At 43.5% G+C, this 13770-nt stretch overlaps 1 protein-coding gene across 1 annotated transcript; it reads left to right on the top strand.

The window, feature by feature from the left end:
• On the top strand, positions 1-2133 carry LOC133442217 (DELTA-actitoxin-Afr1a-like). Its single transcript, XM_061720170.1, has 3 exons — positions 1-85; positions 186-310; positions 1375-2133. Exons 2-3 carry the CDS (start codon positions 207-209, stop codon positions 1823-1825), a joined length of 555 nt encoding a protein of 184 aa, XP_061576154.1. The 5' UTR covers positions 1-85; positions 186-206; the 3' UTR covers positions 1826-2133.
• The last annotated feature ends 11637 nt before the right edge of the window (positions 2134-13770 follow it).

The following is a 13770-nucleotide window of genomic DNA, read 5'->3' as shown; positions in this document are numbered from 1 at the left end:
CCCCAGCAACAATGATCTTAGAGTTGAACTCTGCATTTCAAACCTGACACTGCACAAGTGAGCAACGCACCTCTGGTCCTGACAGGTAAGGTGTTTCATTCCTGCGTTTTTAAGGGTTTATTGAGACCTATTTTTCAGACAGCTGGTGGAGATTTATTAAAAGCATTATGATCTCTCATCTTTAGTCAACCTTTGCAAGCAGCACTATGAGTGAATCAGCAGAGGCGGTTTCTGCCAATCTCACAAGCCGAAGAAATGTCACCATTGAGATCACCAACCTCACCAACAATTACTGCCTCATTAACCCCAAGTAAGTGTTCAATGAGTGGATGTTTAAGTGGCTTGTGCTGTGTTTGGGTCAATGAAGGAGGAAGGGAAGAAGGAGGGAAGGAAGGCAGGAAAGAAGGAAGGAAGGAAGGGAGAAAAGAAGGGAGGAAAGAAGGAAGGAAGGAAGGAAGGAAGGAAGGAAGGAAGGAAGGAAGGAAGGAAGGAAGGAAGGAAGGAAGGAAGGAAGGAAGGAAGGAAGGAAGGAAGGAAGGAAGGAAGGAAGGAAGGAAGGGAAAAAAGGACAGAAGGAAAGAAGGAAGGAAGGGAGAAAAGAAGGAAGGAAGGAAAGAAGGAAGGAAGGGAGCAAAGAAGGAAGGAAGGAAGAAAGAAAAGAAGGAAGGAAGGAAGGAAGGAAGGAAGGAAGGAAGGAAGGAAGGAAGGAAGGAAGGAAGGAAGGAAGGAAGGAAGGAAGGAAGGCAGGAAAGAAGGAAGGAAGGAAGGGAGAAAAGAAGGGAGGAAAGAAGGAAGGAAGGAAGGAAGGAAGGAAGGAAGGAAGGAAGGAAGGAAGGGAAAAAAGGACAGAAGGAAAGAAGGAAGGAAGGGAGAAAAGAAGGAAGGAAGGAAAGAAGGAAGGAAGGGAGAAAATAAGGAAGGAAGGGAGAAAATAAGGAAGGAAGGAAGGAAGGGAGAAAGGAAGGAAGGAAGGAAAGAAAGAAGGGGGGAAAGAAGGAAGGGAGGGAGAAAAGAAGGAAGGAAGGAAAGAAGGGAAAAGAAGGAAGGAAGGGAGGAAAGAAGGAAGGAAGGAAGGAAGGAAGGAAGGAAGGAAGGAAGGAAGGAAGGAAGGAAGGAAGGAAGGAAGGAAGGAAAGAAGGCAAAAAAGAAGGAAGGAAGGGAGGAAAAAAGAAAGGAAGGGAAAAAAGAATGAAGGAAGGAAAGGAGAAAAGAAGGAAAGAATGTACAAGGGGAGAAAAGAAGGAATGAAGGAAAGAAGGAAGGAAGGATAGGAGAATTAGGTCATTAACGAGGGTTAAGTGGAGCTGAAACATGCAGAAGTGCAGCTTGACCATCTCTTGACTATCTTTTCTTGTTTTGTTGCTGGTAAACCAGGGTTTACCTGGAGAGCGGCGGCGTCCACGCCCCCCCCCAGCCCACCGTGCGGCCGCAGAAGACCGAGGTGTGCAACTTCGGTAAGACCAGCGCCAAAGCAACAGGATCAGTGGGCGTACTGACCTACGAGCTGTTTGAGAGACATAGCAATTGCGCTAAAGAGATAGTCGCAATGATGTTCTCTGTGCCTTACGACTACAACATGTACAAGAACTGGCTGGGCCTGGGGATCTACAACCAGGAGAAAGAGTGCAACAAGAAACTATTCGAAGAAATGTATTACAACAAAGAGCAGCAAGGCTTTGTGCGGGAGGAGGCCAAAGGCAGCGGGCTCACCTTTGACGGTCCCAACCTGGACATCAAGGCTACCATGTCACCCATGGGGAGGGCTATTTTGAAGGTGGAGGTGTGGGACAAGCTCTTCTCTCCCATGATGCAACGCCCTTACTGAGCAGCTGATACACTTTCACTTCAGAATAAACCTGCTGTGTAGTGCTTGGCACTTTTATACTTGTGCTCCTGTTACACCTGTTCATGCAATAAATCCCTGATGAGTCAAAACATGAGTTTCAGTGATCATTACTCGGGAAATAAAATGCAAACTGGCATGTTTAACGAGTCATTGTTGCTGCAGTACGATATTGTTCAGGGGTGGACATTAATGTTCAACATGGGCTCCAATACTGTCCTTTTGAATGGAATCATCTACAACTATCGTGAATTTAGAAGAACAAAGCTTATGACTAAGATAGTGTGAACTGCTTTAAGATGTTCACAAAACAGTCAGTCCTCTGGACACAGCAGAATAGTTCCAAACGTTTTCTCTCATCAACAGAGTCATTTTTGTTTTCTGCAGTATTTTCACAATAAAAGAGACAATAAATAAAAACATCCTCTATGATGGTGGATGTTTAGGCTAAATGTGTCTCATTTCTGTGCTGTGAAAAATAGGTCTGAGGGTAAACATAGGCTAGGAATTTGATTGAATCCATCAAACAGCCAAGTGTAACCCTTTGGTAAAATCCCATGAAAGAAATAATTGTTTATTTCATTTTCATTTGTTTTATTTTGGTGTCTGTGAAAGAAGACTGTTTAAAAAGAAGACGAATGTGATGTGAAAATGTAAAAATATAAATAAGTTTAAGTTTAACTTACCTGTGGGGATCCAATCAGCAATCAAAGTGGGCGTAGCCAGGAGAAGGTGTCGGGGAGACGGAGACGAGAGCGGAGGACGGGAGCGGAGGACGGGAGCGGAGCAGCGAAGTGGCCAGGACTGTTTCCGCTGGAAAAAATTGTCACCGGACAATGTGACCGGCAGGGTTTCAATTTACCGGACAAATGTTTGAAATTCCGGTCACATAGGCTATATGAATTTATTGAGGTTAAAAATAAATCATATGCAGTAGTACGATATCAATGCAACTCATTTAATAGTATTTTTATTGAAAAACAGGGTATTTAAAATAAAATAAGTCCCGTCAATTAACTCGCAAGCGTAACTTCAAAAAATAAATAAATATTGCAGAAGCTTGCGCTCTTCTGACACATGAATGAACATAAAGAGGAAGGCCTATATACCCTAAAATAAAACAATTTGTAAACAAATAAAAAACACATCTGGAGTGGCAAATAACATTTTATTAACATGGCCATGCTGCCAACTTGAAATAAAAAAATGTCTGTTCGCGCGTTTAAAATAAAACGGAATAAAAACTGAAAACAAACAGGGGAAATCCCTTCACCTAGATCCGGTGTATAACAGTTTACTTTTTGTGCATTTTCGCAGCACTGAAGTGCAGCTGCAGAATCAAAATCAAAAGTTCCAAGTGTCTCTGCACAGCTTGCAATGCGCATCAGTCTTGTTACTTTGTCCTCCCCCAGGCGACTCCGCTGCGCTGTTTTGATGCGGTTCTGCAGAGAGAATCCTCTCTCTGCTGGCACACTGGAGACAGGGATCACGCAGGCTATCTTGGCCAACTGAGCCCACTCGGGGTGGATTTCACCGAAATCCCTGATTAGAACTTCACAGGCCATTGAAAAGTTCAAGCCTCCATAACCGCGGAGCGCTGTCATTACAGCGACGCCATCTCTGCGCACACTTGTGGCATCAATGAGTGGAGCTGTGGCTGGAGCCGACTCGTCCTCACTGATCATTCCTTTTCCAAAGCGATCAGTGATGGTTTGGATGGCTGTTTCAGCATAAGAAAAAAGCTTTTAAGATTTGCCTGTTTCGCCATATCAGAGACCTCTCTTGTGGTGTGCGGTTTGTCAGATTTAATGAAACAAATGCGACAAGTTTCGTTCCGCGCAGAAAAAAAGTTTAGTTTCACATATAGGCTACATTCATTTATTCACACATACACACACACTGCTCATTCGTAAAAAAAAGTATATGTTTTTTCATAAAATGATGTGGAAATTACCCATTTTATTACAACTGAAATTGTGCTTGGGAGGAGTATTTTCACCGGACATTTTGACCGGAGATATTATAAAATATCGGACTTTGGCATATTTTACCGGACAAAGTCCGGCAATTACCAGACAACGGAAAGCCCGGGAGGAAAACCGAGATGGAGAAAAGAAAGAAAGACTGTGGTTAAAAGACAGGTTGGTTGGAGTGGGTAAAAGAGGTGAACGCAAGGGCGAAACTTTAGTTTCAGAGGTGGGGGGGACACAAGTAGGAACGGTACATTTGTGCGAGTAGCTGTAGCCTGGATGTCCAGTGTGCTTTGTAAGACTGTGTGTGTGAATGCAAACAATCTAACAATTTGAATATGCATTTACTTTTTTAGACACTATCTTTTTTTTCCTGATATATGTATTTATTATTTTTGTTTAGTGCTACACAATGATAACCCAGTGCGCAAAAAGACGTCTAAGCAACATCTTTTTAAGGTCATAGTGGACGTCCCAGCAAGGGTACAGCAGGGTACAGAACGTATACACCAGATGACGTCTTAACGATGGGTATCAACGTCACCAGGACCTCCAGACAAGGGCCAATTCTAGTCCAAAACATCCTTAGGGACGTCTTCCTAACGTCTTTTTCGACATTGGAATGGACCTCCTTGAAAGGACCTCCCCCTCCTTACCTCAGTAGTGCAGCCATTAAAGGACTACTCTAACAGAACCATAATTTGCCCATTATCTACTCTGCCTCATGACTATGGATACCCTAAAACACTTTTTGAATTTCCAAAACACAATTTCAGATTCCAGGGACAGCAGCTGTTTGGATATGGCAACTAGCTACAATGTGGTTTCCATAACACCATTGTATGAAAAGCAGCTGCTGTTCCCTGAATCTGAAATAGTGTTTGGAAATTTCAAAGTGTTTCAGGGCATTCATAGATATGAGGGTGAGTAGATAATGGGCAAATTATGGTTCTACATTTGAGGAGTCCTTTTAATGTATTCTACCCAAAACTCCATTTGCTAAACGAGATCACCATAGACAAACAGGTCACCTCTTACCCATAGGCTGGTTAATTTAAGATTGATGATTTTCAAAGCAAAGAGTCAAACACAGTTTAACACCCAGCAATGGTGGCATTTTAAGAGAGTTCTTGAAAAGTAAGACTTGAACAGTAAACAAAGCCGATCTTCAGACAAATGCGACAATCTCACCCATACCAGACTGAAGTTCCTTGATGCTCCATGTATGCAAACAATGCAAAATAGCATTTCACAACATTTATATTGACTGCATTTTCAAATGAAATCACAATTCAGTATAATCAAAATTCACTGGTTTTTAATACAAAGAGCAATAAAATAGGAACATTTTTTTCCATTTTTAAAACAGAGCATGCAATACAAAGTAAAATTCAAATAGTAACTGTCACAGCCTGGCTCTTACAGCCATGACATGGAGGGAGACACACCATGATAAGGAATAACAAAATACGTTTATTAATAAGAAACGACTTAACTTAAATATGTCCAACAAAAGATTACAAAACATGGGATGTGGATGTCAGTAAAGTAAGCATGAGGTGCATGTTGTGTGAGTAGAGAGTGTAGATGTGTGTTGTAGGATGCAAAACGAAACAACAGGATAAAAAAGGAAACTAAGGCTGCCACATCACCGACCAGGTGCCTGCAAGTGAAGGAAGAGAGAGAGAGTATGAATAACAGGCTTGGATTTAAACACTGGTAGACACCGGGCCCAGGTGTCATCATTTGGCACTGATTACCTCACTGCTGTTATAGAGTAGAGCAATACTACGACACCTGTCAAGGACTTTTCGGACGCATTCCTTCGCGTCCCTTCCTCCCACTCTGGCCAGACGCTGCACCTGTTGGAATATGCATCTTAAGTGCTCAGCAATACCTTTTCACTTCAACCCTATTGACTAGACACATTTTCAGATTTGCAAAACCCACCATGCGTTCAAAGTTACTGTTGTCAATGAGATGCACTTCCTCTTCGTCAAACTGCTTCAATTTCAGGATATCATCCTCAGCGAAAAGCTTCTCCAGGGGAAGTTTCTCACCTGGTCTGCCTGAAAAATATGAACATGTAATTTAGACTTAATTAGAGTAATGAAAAATACATGATGAATTTGTCTCAGTGACATTGATTTTTACCTGATATCGCTTTAATAGATCAGTCCAGATTGTCTTCTTTAGACAGGAGACAAACAGTGAATCTCCATCTCGGATTGTGAAATGGTTCTTCAGCTTTTGCAAGATTGGTAGGACTTGGCCGCAGGTGGAGCTCTTTTCAGTTGAGGCATAAAGGGTTGATGTGTACAGGATCTCCATGAGTTCAATAAATTCCTCTGCTTTTCTGTAGTCCTCATTTGTCAGTTTGGAGAGTCTGTTTCGGATAAAAGGAAAACGAAATAATCATTAATTAATTAATTACAACATTAATAAAAATCAAACAATATGTAATTAATATGTAACAACTTTAAAAACTGTAATAACTTTAATTTACAATTATAATATGATGTTTAATAGGAGGAATAATGTAATGCAATGCAGTGTATTGACAGAGTATCTTACTAAGAAGGTCTTGCTTTTCACGGAGCACAACCTTGGCCATTGATGACCTCTTCATCCACACAACAACTTCTCGAATCTTTGCTGCCCATTTTGCAACTGAGTTGAGTGTGTAAATAGTTTGAGCTGCAAGATTCAATGTATGAGCAAAGCAGCCTATCTTAATGATGTGCAGCTTTTTAACGGCTACATCCATGTTGGCTGCATTGTCCACTGTGATAGCACTAACTTTTTCTCTTATCCCATACTCATCAAAACATCCCCAATTTCCTCTGCCACCACATCTCCTGTTTGTGCTCTGTAGACTGCCTTTGTAACAAGGACATTCTGTTGCATTCTACCCTCAGTAATGTAGTGTGCTGTTACTGTTAGGTAATGGTCCTGGCAAATGCTGGTCCAGCCATCACTAGTAATTGCTACTTTGCTAGCTTTTTCTAATGCTGATTTGACATTTTGCTTCTCTACATTGTACCAGGCAGGTACAAAGTGGTTGGAGAGCATATGCCTCGTGGGGGGCTTGTAGAGGGCATTTAATGCATTGATCATTTCCCTGTGAAGAAATAATACTCATATCACTATGCCACCACTGACACTGTTATCTAGCAAAAATGTAACGTTAACGTCATTCATTCAAATATAAGTGACTTGCTTATTATCTGTTTTTGTATACCAACCTGTCGACGTAGTCGGGCTCTTGTTGCTGTCCGCCGGGTCCATCGGCTCCGTTTTCGCAGTATTTTTAAATATGCCACAGTCCCTCACATATAATCCGTGGGAGAGTAAATGTTTGGCCATATTTGACGTACTTCCCCCCTTGCACGAAATTTCTTGCTCACACTTCACACATGTCGCCAATCGGTCAGTTCTCTTACCATAATATAACCACACTTTAGACCGTTTTTGATTTTCCACCGCTTCCCTCCATTTTTTTTGAATTTGTCTGAACAGTACACTGCGCAGCCGCGGATGTGACGTAATACTCAGAGCACGCGCGGGGGGCGGGAGAGAGAGAGAGAGAGAAAGAGAGAGAGAGAGAGAGAGAGAGAGAGAGAGAGAGAGAGAGAGAGAGAGAGAGAGAGAGAGAGAGAGAGAGAGAGAGAGAGAGAGAGAGAGGGGAAAAAAAAAAAAAAAAAAACCTGCCAGGATTCGAAATGCGCATTTTTAAACGAATCTCGAATTTTGGGGTTCCGGTTCCAAAATTGGAACCATACCTTTTTTGTCTTGCTTTCATGCCAATAAGGCCCATTGAATTGAATTGCATGCCACTCCTGTACTATACTCTGTCTTGTTTAATTAATTGGATTCAGCCTGTGCAAATAAAAATAAAGAGTCGTTTTGTGCCATACAATTGTTTCTAATTTGTCATTATTGAATGTTCCTGGGATCCACTTTAACTTTAGTTGAGATTCAGATTAAGATATTTTTGAAAATTAAAAAAGAACTAATTAAGCCCTACTTTACATTTACAGTATCAAAAATGCTTGCTTTAATTAGACAATGTAAATTTGTGTTTTATTGTAGCAAAAAACATTTCACCTGAGAGAGAGAGAAAGGGAGAGAGAGAGTGTGTGTGTGTGGGGGGGGGGGGGCTCCTCTCCTCCTCCTCTGTGTTCCAATGTCTCTCTCTCTCTCCTCTCCTCCTCCTCCTCCTCCTCCTCTGTGTTTCAATGTCTCTCTCTCTCCTCTCATCCTATTCTTTGTTCCAATGTCTCTCTTTCTCTCCTCTCCTCCTCTGTGTTTCAATGTCTCTCTCTCTCTCTTCTCCTCCTCCTCTGTGTTCCAATGTCTCTCTCTCTCTCTCTCTCTCTCCTATCCTCCTCCTCTGTGTTTCAATGTGGCTCTCATTTCTGGTTCATCTCTCTTTTTTTTCTTCTTTTTTTCTAAATGTTTTTTCCCACATTCATCTCTCTCTCTCTCTCTTTCTCCTTCTCAGCTCTTTGTCCATTTTACTCCCATCTTCTTTTCTCATGATCACTCTCTCAGAAAGACTTGTTTCTTGCTTTCTCATTAGCAAACTCATTCACAATCTCATCAAAGTCCAACTTCTTGACGAGCTGAGACTCAATGGCCATCAGTGACAGTGCACTAAGACGCTGTTGTGTTTGTGTTGTTCGGAGTTCATTTTTAATTCTTGCCATCTGTGAAAATGATCTTTCTCCTTCACAGTTTGCAGTTTGTGACTGGTAGGGTCAGAAAAATACGTAAGGCTACAAACACATTGGGGAAAACTGATTGCAGACCATTTTTCAAGAGCACCTGCAGCAGTTTTCTAGGAGATGTATCTTGTTCGCTCTGTACAAAGCATCTGAATTGGATGATTTCATCTGCCAGGTTCTGATCTAAATCAGATGGGTATGAGGCACAGAGTGCAGCAGCCTTTTCACGTACAGTGGGCAAATCAACAGATTCCATGTTCAGAAGAATCCCAAACCTGTCGTTGATGCTCCTATAGGCCTCCATTCTGTGATCTAAACAGCTGCTTAGCTTGTCAATGATCACGCTGAATGTTTCAACACGGTATCGCTCCCTGCCTTGTAATATTATTTCATGCTGTGTTGATTCATCGGAAAATGGTTTGCGCCTCTTGGCCCGTGTTACTTCATCTCGATACGACTGGCACACTCCGGGAACGCTCTTTGCAGCACTTTCAAAATGTTCAAATTGGTCTCGCAGTGATACAACCCATGATCTCAGAGAGTCAAACAGATGAATAGCTGTCATCAGATCTATGTCAGCCTTTTGCAACGCTACACTAGTCGCTTTAAATCTGCTTAAGACACAGTCCCAAAACTGTGCCATAAATGAAATTTCAAGACTGCCTAATTTTGAACCCAATGCTGCTGCCTCATTGCATGTGTCAAGTTTTTCTCCCATATCAGATAAAATGCTCTGAAGTACATCCCTTATCTGAGCATAATTCTTCCAAAGTGCCCTGGATGCATCTGCACGGCAACTCCAGCGAGTTGATGACAGCGATTTTAATGTCATGTCGATCTTAATTTTTTCCTTATTGAAGAATCTGTTCCACCTATGAGTGGAACCAGCACAAAATGCGTATAAGGACTGCATGAGATTGAAGAAACGACTTGCATCTTGACAACTGCCCTCTATACTGTTGACACCAATCAAATTGAGAGAATGTGCTGCGCAGGGTATATAATGGATCAACGGGTTCTTGTTCTTTAAGTGAGCCTGCAGCCCATTGTATCGTCCTGACATATTACTTGCATTATCATATCCCTGGCATCGGCAGTTTGCGAGATCTAGACCTAAACTGTCAAGCATAGACATTACAGTATTGGCTAGAGTCTCCCCTGTGTGACTCTCAATTGGCTCAAAGCCGACAAATCGTTCAATTATTTTCCCCTTTTCATTCACAAATCTAAAAACGAAGGTCAATTGGTCAGTATGTGACAGATCAGGAGTGGAGTCCACAATCACTGAAAAGTACTTTGCCTGCTGTATCTCTGCAGCTATAGTAGCTTTCACTTTGTCACCCATTTGCTTGATCAGCTCCTCGTATATTGTAGATGAAAGATAGGATGTGTGGCCCCTACCCTTCTGACCATACTTATTCATGTGCTGAGCAAAGAAAGGATCAAATTGTGAAATGACCTCCAGAATGCCAAGAAAGTTTCCATTGTGAGGTGATCCGATAATTTCATCATCACCACGGAAAGGCAAGCCTCTTTCACTCAAGAACTGAATGACAGCCACAACACGCTTCATTACTTCCCGCCAGTACTTCTTCTCTACCTCCAGCTCTTGCCGTAGTTGAGCACTCACAGTCCCGCTCCCGGTGACAGATGAGCGCCGGAGTAAAGCTAACATGCAGCTACGGTGCTCTGTGCTTTTTTCGTGATCCTGCACACGTTCAGGGTGCCTCCAGTCAGAGAAGCCACTCACAAACTGATTTTTAGCCTTTGAAAAGAGCATGCAAGCAAAGCAAAAAATATTACCTGTTGATGGTGAATAGATGATCCAGTCGCGGGAAACTCTTTCACCGTTAGGTAAGCGACAGCCCAGCAAATCATTTGTGAGAGAGCGCTTTAAACCACCCATGCCGCTATCCTGTGATGAAGCTGGATATTTATTCCTTCTGTTATGGAAGGCAGCAGGTCCGCGTTCAATCAAGACCGAGCGGGTGATTTCGCCAACTTCCCCCCACAATGCTGGGTCAGACACCTTGTACATCCAACAAGCAGCATCCCCCGGCGCGCTGTGGCTAAAACTAGCAACCGGCTGTGTCGCGCTTTGTCCAGCATCCTCCTCCGGAGGACCCGGCGGCAGGACCGGCTCCGGCGGAGCTGGCGACGGTGGTGGCTGTACCGGCGGAGCCGACGACGGCTCTTCCTCCTCATCCCTGCTTCTTTTTGAAAAAAAGTTGTGGATGGAAGGCACACTTTTTAAAAAAGTTTCCTCCCTCTCCTCCTTTTCTCTTTTCCGCTTTCTTTTACTACAACCGCTTTTCTCACTCATTTTCTCACTCCAATCAAACTCCTACACTCCCACAACTCTGAGCTGTCAGTGCGGCGTTTATAAGGACAGTGACGTCCGACTGCTAGCTGTTTGACCAATCAAAACATTCCATTTTAGTAAAAAAAGTCGGGGTGGGTGTAGAGGATGGACTGCGCCCAGTTCAGGGCGTCACCGGTGGTGAGGTTGGTGACGAAGGCGACACGGGATGCAGGTGAGAAGAACTGGCTGGGTTGGTGGGAAAAAAGCAACTCACACTGCATCATGAAGCCTCGGAAATGGGCAAAGGTTCCGTCGAAAGGGGGTGGACTGGCAAGGCGGGGTTCACGGGGCTGGCCAGCTGGGGGAGCAGCTGGAGCTGGGACCTGGGGAGCAGCTTGAGCAGCGGGGGGGGCGGGGGGTTGGGGGACAGCTGCAAGTGCAGTAACCTGTGCCGTCAGAGCCTGGGTCATGTTGAGGAGTTGCTGGACCTGGGCGTCACGTCGCTCCTGGTTAGCCTCCTGGACCGCCAGGCGGGTGTTCAGAGCCCGGACCACTGTAGAGGCCTCTGCGAGGGCGTGGGAGTGGTCGGCAAGGACCCTCTCCTGAGTTTGGAGAGGCGTGAGTGTGGGGCCAGGGGACGAAGCTTGCATCTGGCTCCCTGTGTCGGCTGAGTCAAATTCCATGGCCAGATCTTCTGTTATGTCTCTGTAGGCGTTGGGCCTACTCGGAGCTGTCAGTGCGGCGTTTATAAGGACAGTGACGTCCGACTGCTAGCTGTTTGACCAATCAAAACATTCCATTTTAGTAAAAAAAAAATCAACGTGATTTTTATTGGTTATATACAGTCTACGGGTTTCTCCAATTCTAGCTGCCCCAATCCCTAAAAAAAAATTAAATAAATAAATTAAAAAAAAAAAAAATGATGCGCGTGGGCCCCTGGGCGCCCGCCCATAATGCCCATTGGGTAATCCGGGCTTGCTTACACTTTATTTAGTTCACAACTAAAATAATAACACGGCTGGCTCGGTCACTGTCAACACACACGTTTCCTCCATGGTTCACACCCGAGGTGCGGTGATCCCCTCTAAGCGGTCCGTGTGGAAACACGTAGCCAACTAACAATCCTATTGTTACATCCTTTTTCTTTTGTTTTGAAGTGTACATTCTTATTCAAATAGAAAAGATACAGAAAGATGAATAACATCACTTAACCGTAAGATAATATATCCTCATCTGTAAGTCCAGCTCTCAACATCAAACAGTAGTAAACACTATCGTGTTCATCAACAACAGAAAACAAATTATTCTCTGAACATTTTCAAAATACTGAAAGATAAGAAAAATAGAAATGTTTCTCACCAAAATAGTCCAAGTCCACCAATTGCAAATTCAAATTACAAGCTGCAAACAGCCATGAACGGGCCCTCGCACGTGCAATTTGCACCAATTAAGGTCAAGGACGCAAAACTACCCACCCACGACTCTTTATGCAAACCATTCAAAAGTTATGGCAGAAAATAGGAACTATGAAATATCGACCAATCAGAAGAAGGGGCGGGGCTAATTTGCACCAATGTACGTCAAGTACTCAAAACCGAGTCCGATGACACCACCCAAAACTCTCTATGTCAAACCATTCAAAAGTTATAGCAGAAAATAGGGACAACCAATCAGAAGAAGGGGCGGGGGTAATTCAGGCCAATGAAGGTCAAGGACTCAATACTGAGTCTGATGACACCACGCACATGTCTTTATCACAACCCGTTTAAAAGTTATGGCAGAGAAAAGTATTCTAGGGGGCGCTGCTGAGTCATTAGGCCACGCCCATTAATGCAAACATGAAATATCAAATTTATCGCCAGGCCTGGCTTGCATGCAAAATTTGGTGACTTTTAGGGAACTATCAAATATGGACCAATCAGATGAAGTGGGGGCGCGATTTTTGGCATCTAGCGTCGCCACGGTAACGCTTTCGAAAGAGAAAAGTAATGCGCGTCGTCGCAGGATGGAGACGGACATTTTGATGTATGAGAGGCGGAATATGTTTGGTGTCCTGGAATGCCCTTAATTCAACTTTTCATATTAATTATGCTATGCTTGTTTCTCATGTATTATGCTTGTTTTTGAATTAGGACATTTTCTGGCCAAGAGGTGGAATGAAGGAAGAAAAAATAAGTTTTGTGTCCTGAAATGTCCTTGATTCTCAAAACAGTCATATCAGCTATGCACCTGTTGTTTATTAACAAATGTAGCTGTGATGTGTGGCTTGTTCACACGGGGCTGGGTTCCCGTGGGAAGCAACTTGGTGTGGGAGCTCGCGTAGGGGTGAAGGGGCCTTTTCCCGCCCCCACCAGCTAGGAAAGGTATAAAGACGGGGAAAGCCGGAAGTTCAGATCAGAGTCAGCTGCGGGTCTAGCGCACGACGCCCAGCGGGTTGATGGCTGCTCTCTGCCAGGACTGTTTCGGCTCTCCAGTCTCTTGTGTCGAGGTAAGAGTATCAAAGCCTAGCCCCTGTGTAATTGTTTGTTGCTCTGCCATTTGCGGGGGATAACCTGACACAGTTATCCTAGCCAAGGGGAGTTGTGTGTGAGTCTTTTTGTTTGCACTGCTTGTTTGCTAATAAATATATTCATATCTTATAGCAAAAGCGAGTGTGTGTCTGATTCATTTTTGCACAGCCGACCACTCCCGAACCATAAGTGAGATTTCTCCCGAAACAATGTATAACACACCTGGGTGCATGTTACGGTTCGGGCTCTGAAGCGGCTGAAGAAATGGCATAAATTTTGCCAAAATGACATGATTCATTCAAAATGGCCGACTTCCTGTTCGGTTTTGGACATGACGCCAAGAGACTTTTATTTAAGTTGCGACATGATACAGGTGTGTAGCGATTTTCGTGCATGTATGTCAAACCGTATTTTGGGA

The sequence above is a fragment of the Cololabis saira genome, chromosome 4 (assembly GCF_033807715.1).
Source record: "Cololabis saira isolate AMF1-May2022 chromosome 4, fColSai1.1, whole genome shotgun sequence".
NCBI classification, from domain to species: domain Eukaryota; kingdom Metazoa; phylum Chordata; class Actinopteri; order Beloniformes; family Belonidae; genus Cololabis; species Cololabis saira.
The sequence above is the reverse complement of the archived record's forward strand: the minus strand, read 5'-3'. Positions and strand labels throughout refer to the sequence as shown.

What these genes read in the sequence shown, in the direction of transcription:
- LOC133442217 (XM_061720170.1), top strand. Translation starts at nt 207, where the DNA reads ATGAGTGAATCAGCAGAGGCGGTTTCTGCCAATCTCACAAGCCGAAGA. An exon ending in TACTGCCTCATTAACCCCAA is followed by an intron (nt 311 to 1,374) that starts GTAAGTGTTCAA and finishes CTGGTAAACCAG; the next exon opens with GGTTTACCTGGAGAGCGGCG.